General features: G+C 43.9%; 1 protein-coding gene across 1 annotated transcript in view; it reads left to right on the forward strand.

Moving 5' to 3' along the window:
* Positions 1-9,486, forward strand: part of FAM53A (family with sequence similarity 53 member A) — a 69,544-nt gene extending 60,058 nt beyond the window's left edge. The window contains exon 5 of the mRNA XM_064711956.1: positions 8,313-9,486. Coding sequence (XP_064568026.1) covers positions 8,313-8,606 — 294 coding nt within the window. The 3' untranslated portion in view covers positions 8,607-9,486. The remainder of the gene's footprint in view (positions 1-8,312) is intronic.
* Positions 9,487-16,891: the final 7,405 nt, after the last annotated feature.

Raw genomic sequence — 16,891 nt, forward strand, 5'->3', positions numbered from 1 at the left:
TTGGTGCATGCGTGATTCAGTTGTTAAAGTAATTGTTTGCAGCTCATAGCAGAGTCATGAAGGAATAAGACCTTGGCTAAACTTCTCAGGAATAGAACTTCTCTGTAAAAATAGATGACACATAAATGGCAGGAAATGAAGCCAATATGGTCATGTTTTGAAGCCACAAGGGTCAAATCCTGTCCTGTGTTACTCCAGTGCATAATCAGTCAACTTAAACCTTGTTACTTGAGAGCAGAGTTTGGCGTGGCAAAGCAAACTTGGAAATGTCTCTTTTTATTTGGAGTTTTGTGGAAGCACAGGTAGAGCTCTTTCTCTTCTTGTCTAAACGTGCCTAGTTAGAAACTGAGAAACTTACTAAAACTCCTGGGGTTAGAGGTAACTTTTTTGTTTTTGTTGTTTCAGAGCTGATTGTAGTCTGTTAATTCTTCTGTCAGAGGAATAATACATCAGAAGGCTTTGACTACCCAGGGTGGTCTTTGTTTTTGGGTCCTGAATGCTGAACACTGAGAGATGGTGCTGCAAGCAATCATAGTCTTGTTAAGCAGTTTTCTTGTGCTGCTCCTTTTGTGCCTGTGTTTCTGTTTGGGGATGTGTGTGTAGCTCATGTTAATGATGTGTGTGTGTGCCTTCTTATTTCCCAGTCTGAAATGTGGAAAAATAGATGCATCTTTTATCTGCATTAATTAGATTTGGCTTAACTGAGTATTCATAAAATTATTTTATCATATTGCTACAGAAGATGGTAACACACAGTTTAAGTTGTTTCTTGCTTCTGCAGCCTGTTTTCTTTCTGAAAGGAAAGGTAATAGGTCTTGAATAGGAAACAAGGGAACAACTCTGGCAAAGCATGAATCACTTCTGCTGGGAGAGCATGTGCTTGCATTGTTTCCCTCTGTGTCCTTCTCCTGCAAAACCAGATGTGTTTATCACCCCTGTGTGCACACAAGTGGTGCAGCTGTTTGTTCATCACACCATTGCTCATTAGTGCTGTTGGCTGATTGGATTTGCCAGACCAAAGCCTCTTGAGCTTATGCAGCTCAAGCACAGTAAGGCCCAATTCCACGTTGTCCAGCTCTCCAGTCTGTCCATAAGGTAAATAAATTCACTATCCATGATAGAGATGTGCTTAGGGGTCAAGCAGTGAGTAGTAAAAGTCTGGGTAAAGGTGTGCAGAGACAGTGGTTTACCTTAGGGCAGAAGAGTTTCTGTGGTGCTGCAGAGACTCCTGACTGCAGCTGTTGCTGAAGCAAGACCAGAGCAAGAACCCATCATCCAGGCCCTTTCCCTGCTCTTCCAGTGCCCTTTGGAATAACTTTTCCTGTGGTGGTGCTTTGCCTCTGAAGAAAGCTCTGTTTTAATGCATGGGTGCGTTTCAGATGAGCACTGCTGCTGTATCCAGGAATTGTCCTGTTTGGGTTAAACCTGCTCCTCCCTGGCCAAGCCTTGTGCTGTACTGTGCACTGAACAAAGCAGTGCCCCTGTGTTCCACTTTGGCACTGTATTTGTTATTGGTCACTTCAGAGGAGTTAAATCCTCTCTGTGTGAGCCCCTCTGTTGTAGCTAATGGCATAATTCATAGCATCTGTCGGTGCCTGCTGGACTGCTCCTAAGAATAGCTGAAACTTTCTCTGCTTAATTACATGCAGGTGAAATAGGTAGGCCTGATGTTTGTAGAGTGCAATTCCACATTCTTACAATAAAAGCTTGCATGATTTATACTCAGACAGGGAAGGTAAAAGGTTGCAGTTCACAAATCCACTGAATTAGAAAACCTAACATCTTGATTAAAACTCCATACTGTAATGTTTTAAAAATGTGGTTTAATGTTGGTTTGGGCTTTATAAAAGGGAAAATTGCTATATATGTTCACCCTCTCCATGTTAACACTAGTGTTGAATCATATTCTTGACTGTATTACATTAAGTACTGCATTAACTTGCTTAGCTTTCAATTTGTCTTTAAAAGCAAACAAAAGTTAACCCCTGAGATGAATGGTCCTGAACTTGTAGAAGCTGCTAAACCCCAGCACAAACTTTCCTGCACTAAATTGCCCCATCTGACCAAAATTTAATTTTTAAAGTTGCAGTAGTAGTTTGGCTGCTTAAATTCAGTTTTTAAACAATTTTAGGCTGCCAAACTTTTCTTTAATCTGCTTAAATTCCTTAGCTTCTTATGTTGCTTGATGTTAAGACTTCCCTGAGTGCAGGTAATCCATGGGAGGGGTGAGCTGGTAGCTCTGAGGGGGCTGGGGATGCTCTCAGTTTTCAGAACATCTTTGCAAGCCACTGAAAGGAAAAGATGCTTTGTTGGAGGGGATACTTAGAGTGTGACATTTACTGTTGTATGTGCAGTGCCCATGGTGGATGATTTTCAGGTCTGAGTTTGGGGCAGGGGGCAGTAGTGCATTTTGTCATTTTGCACTTGGAGACTTTAACTCTCCCAGTGGTTTCTCTCAGTTTACACAATGAGCAGCCTTGTATTCTGGCACATCTGAGCATAATTAGGTAATTCACCATTTCACTTAAATATTTATTCACTTAAATATTTCTTTAAGACATACTATTTTTTTTCAACCAATAGCACTGAATAGAAAGCCAAATTACAAGTTCTTGCAGCTTATAAACAAAACTTATAAGGACACTGTGGCACAATTTAGAATATGAGCATAAATATCTAGGCCAATAAATAGATCAACTTTCATGGTAGACTACACCAGAAAACTGCACACTTAAATCTAGAACAGTCTGGCTAGTGGGAGATGAAAGCCTGTTACATCATGATGCTGTTCAGCATCTGATGTGAAAGGAGTTGGTGGCAGTTTCCTTCCCTCCCTGGGCACCTACATCTAAAAAAACTGAAATCATCTTTGAAGATACAGCGGAGACAAAGCACTGAGCAGTTGTCATTTCAAGTCAGAGCCATATTGCTGTGTGCTGCTGTCAGCTTGTACTGAGTTTTAACTGGGTCTTTGGCATTGCAAATAGAGTTTTACCTTATTTGACTACAAGAATTGCAGCAGTAAATCTTTCTGTGCTGGGAGGAATGGTTATTATAGTTCAGTGTCTATTTACATGGCAGAATGTTAGAGGCTGTTTGCTCTTTCTCATTCATATCCACTATTCCAGTTCTTTTCTGATTACTAGATGCAGATGATGACATAAACATTGCCTTTTGAATATATAAAGTAAATGTCAGATTTCCAGGAAAATGAGGGATAACTGCAGAGCTAAAAAAAAGGAATAGCATCTTTGGTTCCCAAATCAGTTTGAACAGAGACTTGATTTTGCCCATGAAGGTGTCAGGAATTTTCTTGGGATTTGATGGTTTCCATATAATACATAAATAAAAATGGTTTTCTTCACTACTTGTTTTTTTAACCTGGTGCAAGAAAATTAATTATGGGTCTTTTGATTTACTTCAAATGCATAACTTAAAAATCTGCAGTGGTTTTGGTTCTGAAGTCTTTTCCTAGACACTTGAATTATAAGATCTAATTTATTTCTACACCTTTTAATTTCTTGTTTGAACAGGGGGAGATTCTTTCCCACTTAGGGGTTTAACTTCTAGTGCATTAGCAAGCCTCAGGCACATAACATCATGGAGAATACTATATTGTTTTCCTCCTGTCAGCACCACTTTGTACCAGTGAAGCAGCATTTCTACTCAGCTGCAAGTTTCTTGAAAGCAAAGGTTATCTGCACAAAATGCTCAGTGCAATTCAAGACAGAAAAGTCAGAGTCAAATGTCAAGAGATTTCTTCTACAGAAAGATTATTAGTTTGTTACATAAACACAGCATTTTTATTACTGTTTTTCACTTCATTCATAGTAGAAGATGCAGGGATTAGGAGTGTGATGGGATATTTTTTAATCTGTACAACAAGCTGACATTTCTAATTGTTTACAGTAGACACTGTAGATGTCTCCAACTTGAATTGTCACAGGTGAAGGTGCTAATGTGCCTGAAGTGAAAATTGAGTTTTCAGGAGGGAGGGACAGCCTGCACATCAGTGTGTGGTGGGTGTGATGTCAGCCAGGTGATGATTTGTTGTGTGTGATTGAGCCCTGCTCAGCACCAGGCTTTTGTGTCAGTTCTGACAAAGTCCTCCCTTAAGCCTCCCCCTTAGCTTCACTTAATGGAATCTCTTAAAAAAAAGAAATTGTTCCCTGGTTGTGTTTTGTTGCTGCTGAGACTCAGCTGTGACCTCCTTGGGGACAGGTGTGAGACACAAATGCATTGTGCTGTTTGTGGTGCTTCTGATCTGAGCTTTAGCTATGAGTTACCATCAGTAAAGGCATTTTTGGAGCCAGTCTCACTAATCTACAGCAAACTAATTCAAGGAAGTGAAGTAAGGACCCATGAAGCTCTAAAGGGAGAAGTGCAGCCCATCTGACTTGCCCCATCTCCATCAAGTGGCTAGATAGAGGGAAGGAACAAAAAAGCCACATGTTGCTCCATGCTTGGCTTCTGCTACTTCAGTGTTTTGCTCTTGGATTAGATGCTGATACTCTGGGAAATTCCAGAATCTCCTCCTCATGAGCACCACTGCACCATCCATGTATTTCATATTGCTGGTAGAGAGACCTCAGCAGTGGAGAAACGCTGTGTGCCAGTGTTAAAGCAGCATCTCCTGTGGCACTGCAGGCAGAGGTCTCAGGATGGGACAGGAGGCAAACCCAGTCACCAGTGTGATGGATCCCCTCTGTGCCCAGGCCTGTGCCCCCGGGGGTAGCTGGTGCTGAGGGCTCGGGTCCCTCAGGCCTGCTCTGCTCCTCAGGGAGCGCCGGCTGCTGCGGCTGCCCCTGCTCAGAGCCAAGGGTGCGCTGGGGAGAAGCATGAGAACTGCTGCTCCCATTACACACTAGGTTTTCATGCTCATAAATGTCTTATTTTTTCCCTTGACTACTGTAGCAAATGCTCTAGTTTTGTTAGTAAAACAAAAACAACCTTTTTATTGCTTTTTATATTTGGAAAGTGATGTATTATGGGTTTCTGAAGTGAAGGTTTAATAAAGAGTACAGACATTAGCTTCCTTTCAGGCTGCTCTGGGCCTTTCTTGTTTGCTTTGTATGGCAAGGGTCTAGAGAGATTTCTTTTATTTCCTTCTCCACCATTGTTTTTGGTACAAAGTTGGGGTTTTTTCCTTAATATTCAGACATTTTATCGCCTCACTTCTTTTAAAACTCTGAGGGTTTTTTTCCCCTTTTTTTCCATCACACAAAAGAATGCTTCTAGCTGATTGAGTTCTATCCATTGCCAACTGTGGATTCTTTTGTCTTGCTAGTCCAGCATCCTTTATGAAACGAGGACCATTGAGCAAGTACTCGCAGGCTCCCCACTGAGCACAATTGTTCTTGAAAGGTGTGGTACTGTACCAGTGCAGCATGGAAAGCTGCAGTTCAGAGGGCTGAATGCATTGCAATTCCTACCTTTAGCTTTGTGAAAGGAGCTGGATTGTGCTGTGAGATAATAAATCCACCTATTTTTAGTTTGGTGAGGTTGTGACAAGTGGGTGAACAAAGAACCAGTTGAATGCACTTGCTGTTGTGTTGAAACCAGCTAAAAGTTCCCATTCAAGTGGTTTCAGCACAGTACAGCTAACAGGCAATTTTCCATTTATGTACACAAATCTTCTAGAAGGACAGCTGTGTGGTTGGATTAATTTCTTGCAGTAAATTGAATAAAAGATATTTTGAAGGGGGACTGAGGATTCCTTTCTAAGACAGTGAAAGCAGAACTTTCAAAGCTTCTCTTTATTTGGTTCCTTTTCTTCCCAGTTCCTACTATAAGTTTAAAGAACTGAAAATATTGTCCCTGTATGGAGATAGAACACATCTTTTGTTTTTCAAAGCAGTAAGATAGACTTAAGATTAAAATATACTTTAATGTTTTTTACTTTAAAAATGTACTGGTTTGCTTTTAAATAAATAGGAGAGAAATTTGTACCTGTTAGTATAGAGAGACACTCAAATGTTTCTACTTGAATAAAATGTAAGTGAGCTATATGGAAGCATTTTGAAAGCAGGAATGGATATTATACTGAAGCTGTTTTCACAGGGGGTAAAATTTGAAAATATAAATATTTTTGATGATGCAAAGTTATTTATCTTATTGGTGTTAGTCACATGCAAAACTGGATATGGGCTTTAACCATGGCTAACAAAGACTTTGAATTCCTCCTGGCAGAACTATGACTAGCAGTATTTTTTTTCTGAGGGCTCATCTTCAGTTGCAGGCCTTGGAGTTACATAAATCAGCTGCTAGATGAGGTCTTGTTTGTCAGTTGAAACAAATTAGGTTATCCCTTATTGCTCTTTCTGCCTGGAAATGTATCACTTGTTAACTAACCATCTAATGTGTGTTGTGAGATATGGAAGCTGAGTAGGGGAAGAGCAAAACAAACCTCTGATCCGCGGAAAAATGTGTTGCACTGGTGTGTTTAATGTGCAGGCTCAGGGAATGCTGCTGCAGTGCCTTTGCTGTGGAGGGGCGCCAGGGATGGGGCCACCATCCCATCCCATCCCAGTGCTGCCCATCCCGTTATCCCATCCCATCCCGTTATCCCATCCCATCCCGTTATCCCATCCCATCCCATCCCAGTGCTGCCCATCCCGTTATCCCATCCCATCCCGTTATCCCATCCCATCCCGTTATCCCCATCCGTTATCCCATCCCATCCCGTATCATCCACCTTATCCATCCCAGTCCCATCCCGTTATCCCATCCATCCCGTTATCCCATCCATCCCGTTATCCCATCCATCCCGTTATCCCATCCATCCCGTTATCCCATCCCGTTATCCCATCCCGTTATCCCATCCCATCCCGTTATCCCATCCCACCTGTGCTGTGACTGAGCTCCAGCCCTCAAGTGCTCTGCTTTGCACCTTGACCTGAGCTTTCCCTCCATGAGCTTTCCCTGCAGATTGGGTGTAGGGATGTCCAAGGAACGCTGTGACCTTGCAGCATGGCAGTGGGATTGTCTGCAAGGCGTTCCACATGTTACATCAGCCTAAGGGATCAGGCTGATCCTGTCCCCCTGGTGAGCTTTCTGTGTCTAACCAGCTGTTTACAGACAAGGCTAATTCAAACTTCTTCTGAATTTGTCAAGTTTTGTTTAAAAATACCCAAAGGTGCTGGTAAGCCCCCTTATGTGGGTGCTGGTGTGCATTGGTGGAGCAGGAACCATTACACTCATGTCTGGAAGAGCATCTGGAATACAGCATACTAGGAATGTTGCAATGTTCCCATTTCAAATAAACAAATATGAAATACTTAAGAAATGACAAATTGGGGGAGGAAGCTGGAAATGGGTGTGAAAGTTGGTCCTGTTCCGTGTGGATCTCCTTGTAATACAATGATTGCTGTCTGTGAGGCTGGAGTCACTTAACCAGTGAGAGACTGAAAATGAATGTGACATTATTCTGTCTTGCACCACTTCTCAGAGGAGCCCTGGCTGTTTCACCCTCCCCTCACTGGGTGCTTGCATGCGGCACAGTTTGGAAGGTTTTCACTTGTTAAAGTTCTGCTCTCTGTATATTTGGCTTTTTCTTAAATGCTCTCCCTGGATTCTAGCCAAGGATCCCTTTCTGCTCCATGAGGAGCTTGGGTATTTTCCTTTATCTCTGGTACAGAGGTAGCACATTTACTGAGTGTTTCTTTTCTTTTGCCATTGTACAAATACAGATGAGTGCCCCTCTAGTTTTAATGTCCTTTGAATTGAAACAGAATTGCTCCTGAGCTCCTGTTCAGGCCGTACCCAGCTGAAAGACTAACCCAGCAAGATGCTCCCAGCAGAGGCTTGGGTTTCTTCTGTTTGAGATTACCCAAACGTGCCAGTTGTCCTGGCAGTCTCTGAGGGGACGCCTGAGGGCTCATTGTCTGCAGGGGACATTAATTGTTGACCAGGCTGCAAGGCAGCTGTCTGACCTAAATGCTGCTGTCACCAAATGCTCTGCTCTGGACTTGCCAGAAACCCAATACAGCAAACTGGGTGGGTGTCTCTCTTTCCTCATGTAGTTGAACCAAGGGTAGGTTTTTGGCTCTTCCTGCATAAAAAAGGGGACTGTTTTTCTCACAGAAGGGAATCTAGGCAAAATATCCATGCAAAGCCTGACTGTGAAGTAAGTAAATACCATTCTTCCTCTTCCTTCATGCCTCTCATTTCGAGGATTACTTTAAACACGTGGCACTCTTGAGTACATACACTCAAACCATTCAAGAATGTCAAGAATTTATTCTGTTCCTCCTGTCCAGTCATGTTCAGTATAGTCATGGTTTCTCTGTTTTTTTTTTTTTTTTTAATTGCAGACTTTAAAAAATTCCAAAAGTCTTTGCTCCCTTGACTATGAAGATGACGACGATGACACGCAGATGAAGACGATCGTGTCATCGCCCTGTGACTCAAACGACCTCATGAGCATCGTCACGCCCGGCTGCAGCCCGGTGCAGGAGCAGCTGGGCGAGGGGCGGCCGTGCCAGGGCAGGCAGTGCCAGCGGGCGGGCGACAGCGACGAGGACACGAGCGACTGCGAGAGCCACGAGGAGGGAATCTTCCCTCTGGACTGCGGGGACTTGGACCTGGAGCAGATTGAGAACAACTGAGGCTCCTCCAGGCCGGGTGCTAGAATCAGAATTGTTCTAAATTAAAGTGATAGAGGATTACCTTTGCCATGCATAATCCATGTCCCTGAATCTCTGTATTGCCTATCTTTGGGGCTGTGTTAGAAGAAATGTTTCAGGTGGGGGAAAAACGTGAACCATTGTTACCTGTTTAGTCTCTATTGGTCAATATGTGGATGACAACAACAACAACAAAAAATGTAGGAGGTTAAATGTTATTTTGAACATTAAGGAATAATTTTGATTAAAAATTTCCTAACAAATATTTTGCATTTTTATGGCTTTTACAGTTCTGGAGAAAAAGCATCTCTATTTTGAAATGAATTTTCAGAAGGGCATTCTATAAAACTAAATCTGTCTACAGTGATTCTGGTGCGGGTCTATGTTGCTTTTGTTAAAGAGCTTAATGTGAAAAGTGAATTGCATAATGAAATTGGTAATAAACCTTCAGATAGAACTCTTAAATATCTGGTTGACAACTGGTCCAAAATATTTAACTGCCATCTTTGACAGTGTCTGGTTAAAAAACAACTTCATAACATGTACAAATGTTCTTTTCATACATTCAGGACTTTTTTGATCAAAATATGGTAGTAACCTTAAAGGTTAACATTTTTCATTATTTTACTACTTGAATTGTTTTCTAGCCTGAAGCAATGCTAATTTAGGTGGGCCAAAACTGCAAGTAGCTGCCCACCTACTTGGTCATTATGTTTTCTGTGTTTCAAAAGAATGTACAACAAGAGCACTTGAACTTTTAGACAGGGACTTTGTAATGATCAATTCCCCAGGAGGTGATCCCTTCAGCAATACTAGAAGGAAAATAGTCCTTGAATTAAATAAAATGACATTTTGCTTTGCACTTGTGTGTCTGTTCATGGATTTTACTGGTGAAAAATGTGGTAAATTCTGTAATGGGGTATTTATGCGTGGAATTTGGTGGAGGGGAAGGGCAGATTTCTGGTCATCTGAAACAAAAGTGATGTCAGGTTTGTCTGGAGCTCTGTGAAATAACTCATGCTGGATCCCACAAGTGTCTTAATGATTACATACACTGGAATAATCTCAAATGTCATACTGCACTCATTGCAGACTATTGCAACACATACTTTTTAATTCAGCTATAATAAGGAACTTCCTCAGTAAGGGGGAGATTAATCTCCAAATGGTTTAATGGGGTAGGAAACTCAGATAATGTCTTTTGAGTTTATCATGTTATTGTGCCTAAATGAGCCAGCTCCTACTGGAACTTATGCCATAAAACCAAAATACAGCAACCAGCCAGCTAATGGAATATGATTAAAATATGAAGAAATTTCTTGAGGGATGTGTTAAAGTGTGTGGCAAGGTATGACACAGGATCCAGCCATGTGGTTAGGGTCAGCCTTTGATCATAAAGGGATTGGCCCTTAATTACTGAACAAGGGCACATAACTCAGAATCTTAGTAAAATTTTAAGATTCAGTGAGGTGCCCTAAACTTTTTCTTTTACAGCTCCCACTGAAGTGGCAGTGGTCTGTGCTGTTGATGCTGGCATGTGTGCATAGTGAGGTGCAGGAACACTGCAGAGCCTTGCCAGGTTCTTGGTGTGTTCCTGCAAATTGTGTGGGAGCAGTGAGGCCTCTCTCCGGTGATGAAAATCATTCTCCTTTTTCTACATGAGCAGATAAAGGAGTTGCTGTTGGAGCCAAGACTTGAGTTCCTTCAGGAGCTCCTGTTGGGAATGTCTCACCCTGCAGATGCTTGCAGCCTTTGGAATAATCCTGTGTGATGGAGGATCACCATTCTTGGTGCTTTTCCTCCAGAAACAGCGAGTGAGGTGCAGCCAGAACCTCCCTGAAGATGGGAAATGCTGCAGTGTGGTGGTGAGACACTGGGTAAGGGAACAGCCCAGCTCACTCCTGGGCTGCAGAGCTGCTTTTCCTCTCTCAGTGCTCTTAATTGAGCAATAGAGGTAAGTAAAAGTGAATCAGCTTTAATGCATGATTGTAGCAAAGGCCAATGGTACAACTGGGATCACTTAAAAGCTAATTTACCTATTTGAAAGCGCTAGTTAAAAGTGTAATGGCATGGAATGAGAAAGCTAATATGGCAATCCTTTTAGTTCTTCCTCCCCCAAGGAAGACAAGCTTCTGGAAGAAGTAAAAGAAGAAAATCCCTCAGAGGACACAGACAGAAGGAGGTTAAGATGTGCACTGTCAATGCAAAATAACAAAAGCTGAAGCTATCAATAAGATGGTGATAAAGCCAAGGCAAGGGTAGACAACCAGATAATATTTGTTCTAGCTTTGAAATACAGCCTGCCTGTGGTGTTGATGAATTGATTTTGTAGGTGTGCTGTTTTCAGTCCACACAAAGCCACATTCCTGCCCTGTCCTTGGAGTAGGAAGGGGTTTCCCAAGGGAAGTTACAGATCCGTTTGCTCATGGTAACACAGGACTCAGTCCCCTGCTAAGCCAGCTGTTAAAACTGTAAATAGCCTTTTCATGGGAGCAAACAGAAAGGAGTGGATTTGGATACTGAAGAATGAATTTCATGACAGTAGGAAGTAGTAATTATCTAGTTTAGGCTTGTGTTAGTCGGTGACAGGAAAATAAGCAGTTGAACAGCTGTGCAGTGGCACTGGCAAATGAAGAAATCTGCTGGGAGGAATCTGCACTTTGCAGATTCCAGTGTAATCCCCCATGAGAACCAGCAGCAACAGGAATTGTTGGTTGAAACTTCCTTCAGATGGGGCAGAAGGTCCATGAGATCAGAAGCCCCTCTCTAAAACAAAACCACAGATGATGAACATGGCCCCTTTGCTCTTGCTTATAGGATGGTGTGGAGGCTGTTGGGCAAACAGGATGGTTTGCAAGAAGGAAAAGTGGTTTCAGAGGCTGAGTTGTGCTTGGAGCAGCTGAGGGGGCTGTAAGCAGCTCTGCTCTGGGAGTGGTTTCCTTCCATCTTGCACCAGGGTCAGAACGGAAGGCTGTGTTGCGTGGGGCTCAGGGAGTAGCTCCAGGTCACTTATCTTTCATTTTTATTACAACCTGGATAACAAAGTAGCATGCACGTTAAACCTACAGTCAACAGGAAACTGGACAGATGTGAAAGATAAGATAGCATTAGAATTCAAAATAATCTTGTAGGAATGGTTGCAGCAGGGAGGAGATGGTGGGGAAAGACAAGATCCTTTTTAGCAAGGCACTAAATTTAGGTAGGGTAAAACAGCTGCACAAATTCGGAGTTGTGACAGCTTGCAAGCACTGTTTCAGATAAAGCTGGTCCTACTGGTGCTGGAAAAGCTTCAGGCTGGGGTTCACAAATGGTAGTGCATTTGAGGAGACCCAAGATAATTCTGTACTTTAGAGGTGCAACTTGAGATACTGCACACAGGGCAGGAAATGGCAGTGGAGAGTGGTGTGACTGATACCTTGAATATGTGGGAAAAGGCACTTGTGAGGACACAGTGGAAGGACTGGGCTTGGAATCATATGGTAGATGGGGCTTGAATTGTAGCTAGGATGAGTGGTAGCTCCTTCTAAGGCCAAGTATAAAAAAAAGGGTAGGGAGTCACTGAACAGACTGAAGAGATGTGTGGGGAGCCAGCAGGAGCTGTTCCACAAATGGAGACCTGTTGAGAGCAAGCATCTGCCCTCAGCAATGGCTGTGCTACAGCTTGCTTTGGGGCAGGGCACATGGCTGGCTGACTTTCCACGGTCCTTTTCCTCTGGATCCTGTCCCATTTTCCTCTGGACTTGTGCAGTTTGCATCTCCAAGCAAGCCTTGATGTTTCAAGGTAAATAACTGCTGGAGGAAGAGCACCTGAAAATAAGGTGGGCAAGGAGAGCACTGGAGCAAAAAGGAAGGAGCTGCCATGAATGGAGTGGGATCTGTGGATCCTGCTCAGTGCTGACACTGTTAGAATATAGGCCCCTGTGGTGTAAAGTTGGGCTAAATCATCTCAGAAACACATAAATACGTAATTTTGTGTGCGCAGGTCCATTCTGAGGGGTGGTGCCTAGTGAATTTGCCTTTGCTTTCAAATCACAGGTGAGGTTGCTGCTTACCTGTCAGTGTAGAGATGGCCTCTGCCATTCCTCTGGAAACCCACAGGTTTGTTGGAAAGCCCTTAGTGGAGGTTGGCAGATGCCAGAATAATTTTTCTCAATCTGTTCACTGTGTTTATTTTGCATTGTTTGTTTTCAAAAGTACCCACGATCTGTGTGCTTGCAATTGGGCTGTCACAGCAGGGCTCATCCTTTCATTAGGAATCGTCCAGTGCTGCTCAGCAGATCACCTGGGATGTTTCCTCATTAGAAGAGGTGGCACAGCTGTGCTGGTGGCATGAGTGACACGTGCTCCTCTTACCTGGACCTGGTCCAGGAGCTGCAGGCTGGCACTTCCACCACATCTCTGCACCTTTTCATCACCATTATAAAGGGATGAGCATCAAATAGTTGGGATCTGGGGCCCTGCTTGCTGGTCCTTGGACCCCTTGGTGGAGCTTGTTAGTTGTTTAAAGGCCACAAAATGCAGTTCCAGTGGAGCGTTGCTGCCATATGCTGAGCAGCCCAATCAGGTGTGTTTTCAAAATGAGTTTGGACATCAGTTGTTTTGGAGTTTGTGTATAGCTAACATCATCCAACTTACTGCTCCCACCACCATCTGGCCATCACAACAGTCACTGGCATGCTGAAAGGCTGGGTATTTACCAGGAGAAAATGAGGCTGCTTTCACTCTCTGCAGCTTCTTGGACCCATCAGCAGCACTGGGTGATTCCATGCTCTTATGGATTTTTGCTGCTGTAAAATGCCTTTGAGATCTACTCTGTGAATGCTTTGAGCTGGGGAAGCACGGCATGAACTCCATGGAAACAAGTCTAAAACTTCCTTAGAGCAGTGTTTCATTTCTTAAACTCTTTAAAACCCAAACCATAAGTTTAAAAGTTTCATGATGCCTCAGTTTGGATGAAGAGCTGTGGTCTCCTCATTCAGGTAAGCTGTGTGATGTGAGCAGTGATGTGAATTGGAAGTGAGGGCTATCCTGCAGAGGACTCAAAAACTTGTGTCCCACTTTCCCAAAGAGACTTGGCTGAACTCCGTGCAGCAGCATGGAGTGAGGCTGTATCCCAGGGCACTCAGGGATGGCCTGGAATGGTGTTCAGCTGCCCCAGCTCCACATTTTTTGGTTAGGTTTGGCTTTTAAAATTTTTTTCCTCTTTTTTTTCTCTTCCGTGCTTCATCTCACAGCTACTCTCCATCAGGTGAGGCTTTGGGACACTGAACAGGCTTCTGGAAGTCTCAGAGCTCATGGTGAGGAGGGAACACCAAGGGAATGGTCACTGCTGCAGTCCTTGCCTGTGATTTTGCTGCATGACTCTGCTCTGCTCTCCCAAAGCTCTTTCCATGCACTGAGATGTGTTCCCATGGAAAATGGAGCACGTTGCTACAGGAATGGACAATCTTGCATAATGCAGAAAGGTGAATGAGAGCAAACTGTGGCTCTGTAGGCAGCCTTGACTCTGCTGTTTGCTAATTCTGGGTGACTTTTCAATGTTCATCCACCTCTAGCACATTTTTGAAAACATTATGTGATACAAGTCCTCCACTGAAACAAGACAGGAAGATATGCTACTTGTGCAGATTTGGTCATCAGCATCGTCATGACCTTTGTAGGTCCTATGAGGAGCAGCTGAGGGAGCTGGAGAGAAAAAGCCTGGAGACAAAGAGGCTGCAGAGAGACCTGGTCACTCTCCAACTCCCTGTGAGGAGCTCAGAGCCAGGTGGGGACCACGCTCTTCTCCCAGCCAACCGTGAGAGGATGACAGGACAGAGCCTCAAGCTGCTCCAGGGGAGGTTCAGCTTAGACATCAGGGAAAAATTATTCATAAAAGGAGTTGTTAAGGCTTGGAACAGACAGCCCAGGGAGGCGGGGGAGTCACTGTCCTGGAGGTGCCCAAGAAATGACTGCCCAGGGCAGGCAGTGCTGTGTCCAGCTGACAAGGGAGGGGGTGCTTGGTCAGAGCGTTGGACTCAGTGGCCGTGGAGATTTTCTCCAGCCCAAATGACCCTGTGTCATTCTGTGTCACATCAGAGTCAGTCCCTGTGCAAGCATACAGCCCAAGATTACTGAGTTTATTGTCAGACAGAATGGATCCTCCAGAGAGGAAATAAGAGACATGTTTTGCAGATGTCTTCATAGCTTTTTACTTGCCAAGAGAGCAATGTCCATGCCTAGGGAGCTCAGGATTTACTCTGGAATTCAGCCTGGCTATTACAAGATGATCTAGTTCTGGTTTTCCCCTCTGACTCACAAGCATCCCTAGTGCCTCCCCATCCCCATCACTCTGTTCTATCCTCTGGACTGCTCAGTTACATCCATTATCCTCTCTCAGTCTGGAAAATTGTGTCCAGAGCTGGTTTGTTGGGTGGATTTGGGTGGTGTGTGGGCTCCCTGGGCAGTGAGAGAGCTGGGACAGCAGGTGTGTGCCCATCCCATGGGAAAGGTTTAGAGAGCTGAGATGATGAAATTTCCAGTCTCAAATAAGAGTTTACAAACTGCTGTGTTTCTATACCTTAAAGGAAAGGTCAGAATTGGATGAAACTTTATAGGAATCACAAATGCTGATTTGTGACGAGTGTTGTGATGATCACAGGAATGTGGGTCCCTATAGATTCCAAGGCTTCTCATCTCAGTGGTTGGTGGTTTGTTTTGGTTTTGGTGAACCAAACTGAACCAGTTTAGCTTTTTTCCAAAAAATGGAAGGAATTAATCCAAAGCAAATACCTGTCATGGAAGAACTTCAGCCTGAACATTCTTAAGTCATTGGAAACAACTCTAAAATCAGGATCTTGTAATAAAAATGTTGTTGGTCTGGGAGCTCCTCTCCATCATTTAGGGCACGGTGAGTGTGTGACATGCCTGTCTGATGTGGATGTTCTGCTTTCAAATGTCATTACACTGGAATCTGTCTAGGCAGATGAGAAAATGGTGACAGAAACAAAGGGGGAAAACACACAAAATTCAACAGAAATAGTAAAATTTGAATAGGAAAAAAAGTCTAATATAGGCAATCATAATTTAAACCAAAAGGGTTGTGGCACAATGTTTGAACTGCAACAAATGCAAGTTTTTCTACCCAGCATATTTTTGGTCTGAAACACACATTCATTCTAAAGGAAGGAATTTGTTTAAGTCAGCCTTACTCAGGGCTAGTGGGAATGGCTGGGACAGTCTTCAGGCACCAATTTCTTTGAGTTCTTGCCAAGAGAAGTTTCCTAAAACTATTGCCCTTGAGAAAAAGAATGTGAATTCAGCCCATAGGCAGGAAAGCACTGGGACTGTTCATTTTCTTTGTGCATACACAAAGCTGTTGAGACCTTGAACTCCTGAAGACACCTGTATCTTGCACAGCTCGAGCTGTTCAGAGTGGTAGCAGTGACTCTCAGGAAAAGAGCAACTTCAAAATGTACCTTTTTGTCTAATTAGTGTAGTGCTGTGTTTTCAGAGACTCCAGTATTCAGAGTTACACCTGTTCCCAAATCCACGTGCAAAGGGATGCATCCAAGCTCATTTCAAGCTCCCAGCTCCCAGCGAGGGCTCTGTCCCAGGGGATGTCTCCACCCTCCTCACTGGGGTGTTTGTATTCCCGAACAAATGAATTGCTGCAGAGCCGGGAGCACTCGGAGTTCCCGGCACAGGAGATGCTGGGGTAGGGGAAAAAGCCTGAATATGCAAACGGGGAGAGCCAGACACGGGGACAAAAGGGCGAAATAATCCATTTTGCCAATGGCCAGCTGTTGGGCTGCGGGCCGCCCGCTCCTCCCGTGGATGGTCATGCAGATGGAGTGGGTCAGGAGGCAGCTGGACCAGGCTGGGGCTGGAGCTGGGATTTGTATCCTGAGCCTCTCCTCAGCCAGGCCGTTCCTGTGCTTTGGGATGAGCTTTGCCGTTTGCCTGCTCAGAGTTTCCTTCCAGCATGCCCCAAACTCGGGGAGGAATGCTGGATTCCCTAGGCTGGATTCCCTGCTTTGGCAGAGCACTGGGTGACTCCCCCTGCTCCTCCCTCCCACCCTCATCTCTTCCATGCAAAAAGGTTTTTTTTCTTTCATGAGAAAAGTTTTGTTTGAAACTGGGCACAGGGCTGTGAAAAATTGTGATGTTTCAGCAAACATCCACAGCGAGTTGGCTTGTCCTGTGTTGTTATTACCTGTGAGAAACAACTGCTCACTTTGAAAACTTAAAGAGGTTTATTAAACCTTAACAAAAATACAACAAAGGAC

Source organism: Zonotrichia leucophrys, chromosome 4 (genome assembly GCF_028769735.1).
Source record: "Zonotrichia leucophrys gambelii isolate GWCS_2022_RI chromosome 4, RI_Zleu_2.0, whole genome shotgun sequence".
NCBI classification, from domain to species: Eukaryota; Metazoa; Chordata; class Aves; order Passeriformes; family Passerellidae; genus Zonotrichia; species Zonotrichia leucophrys.